We start from the raw sequence: 1,210 nt of genomic DNA on the forward strand, positions 1-1,210 counted from the left end.
GCTCGAACGCCGCCCACAAGAGCGACGCCGCCGCGATCGCCGCGAAGATGTAGAAGACCTACGGTGTTTTTTCGCGCGCCGTACTTCTCGTAAGAACAAGGAGACACCGGGTACGCGCCCCGGCCATGTCGCCCATCTTGATCTGCGTCGTCTCGCCGACCTCGGCCTCGCCGCACGACTCCGCGCGGCGGAAGCGCTCGTCGAAGACGGCGTAGATCGACGCGTAGGAGTAGAGCGCGTCGATGGTCGAGGAGATGTTCCGCGCGAGCGCCGCGTCGTTCGCGAAGACGTGCGTGTGGAGCATCATGAGCCGGATGCCCGCGGCCGGGTGCAGGTCCTCGCAGTGGTCGAGGCCTGTGTGGAAATCAAATCTTCAACCCGACTTCAATGTGAGCGTATTCGAATGTTTTGACACACGAACTTCCGCTGTGCTTCGAGAACTCGATGAGAGCAATCGATCCGTCCAAAAATCAGCCGAATCGACTTCGATTTGAGCGAGCTAGAGAATTTCAAAGTTTGGTCGGGACGTCCCAAACCAGTGGTTGATTTGCACACAGGTCGAGGCCGACGAGGTGGAGGCCGACGTCGTTGGAGATGAAGATGTCCGCGGCGCCGCCGAGCACCGCGTCGACGCACCACGCGGTCCGCGCGCCGAGCTCGTCGTAGCCGTAGGCGACGCCGTCCGCCGCGTGCGTGTCCGGCGAGATCGTGCCCGCGACGAGGCTCCCGAGCATGGCGACGAGGGACCCGTACTCGACGCACGCGACGGACGTCGCCAGGTCGTCCATGGTCTGCGGGCCCAGGACCTTGACGTTGGGCCGCGTGAGGAACGCCGCGAGGTTCGCCGTGTACGTCGCCGACGTCACGAGCGCGAAGAACAAAAAGCCGAGGCGGAACGCGCGGCCGGGACCGCGGAGCCACTCGAAGTCGTCGCCGGCGAGGAGCAGCGCCGTCGCGTGGTAGAGCTGCGTCGCCGCGGACTCGACGCCCGCCGACAGGGTGCGCGGCGCGCCGTCCGCGGCGACGGCGATGGCGAACGCGACGACGCCGCCGACGACGACCGTCGCCGCGACCGCGAGCCAGAGCCGCCAGTGGAACCTGGGGATGATGCAGCGTGAGTGTTCCGCGCGCGCGCGTTCCGGAAAAAAGCATCCACGCGTCGAGAGCGCTCCGAGAGATGATCGCTCGTCCACAAATCAGCCGAAACGAG

The 1,210-nt window shown here is 65.8% G+C and overlaps 1 protein-coding gene across 1 annotated transcript in view; it reads right to left on the reverse strand.

Moving 5' to 3' along the window:
* Window positions 1-1,210, reverse strand: part of AURANDRAFT_68880 (hypothetical protein) — a gene marked incomplete at both ends in the record, with an annotated part of 5,972 nt that overhangs the window by 2,885 nt on the left and 1,877 nt on the right. The window contains 2 exons of the mRNA XM_009044614.1: window positions 108-354; window positions 554-1,098. Of these exons, the coding sequence (XP_009042862.1) occupies window positions 108-354; window positions 554-1,098 (792 nt within the window). The remainder of the gene's footprint in view (window positions 1-107; window positions 355-553; window positions 1,099-1,210) is intronic.

Source organism: Aureococcus anophagefferens (assembly GCF_000186865.1).
Source record: "Aureococcus anophagefferens unplaced genomic scaffold AURANscaffold_520, whole genome shotgun sequence".
Classification (NCBI taxonomy): Eukaryota; class Pelagophyceae; order Pelagomonadales; family Pelagomonadaceae; genus Aureococcus; species Aureococcus anophagefferens.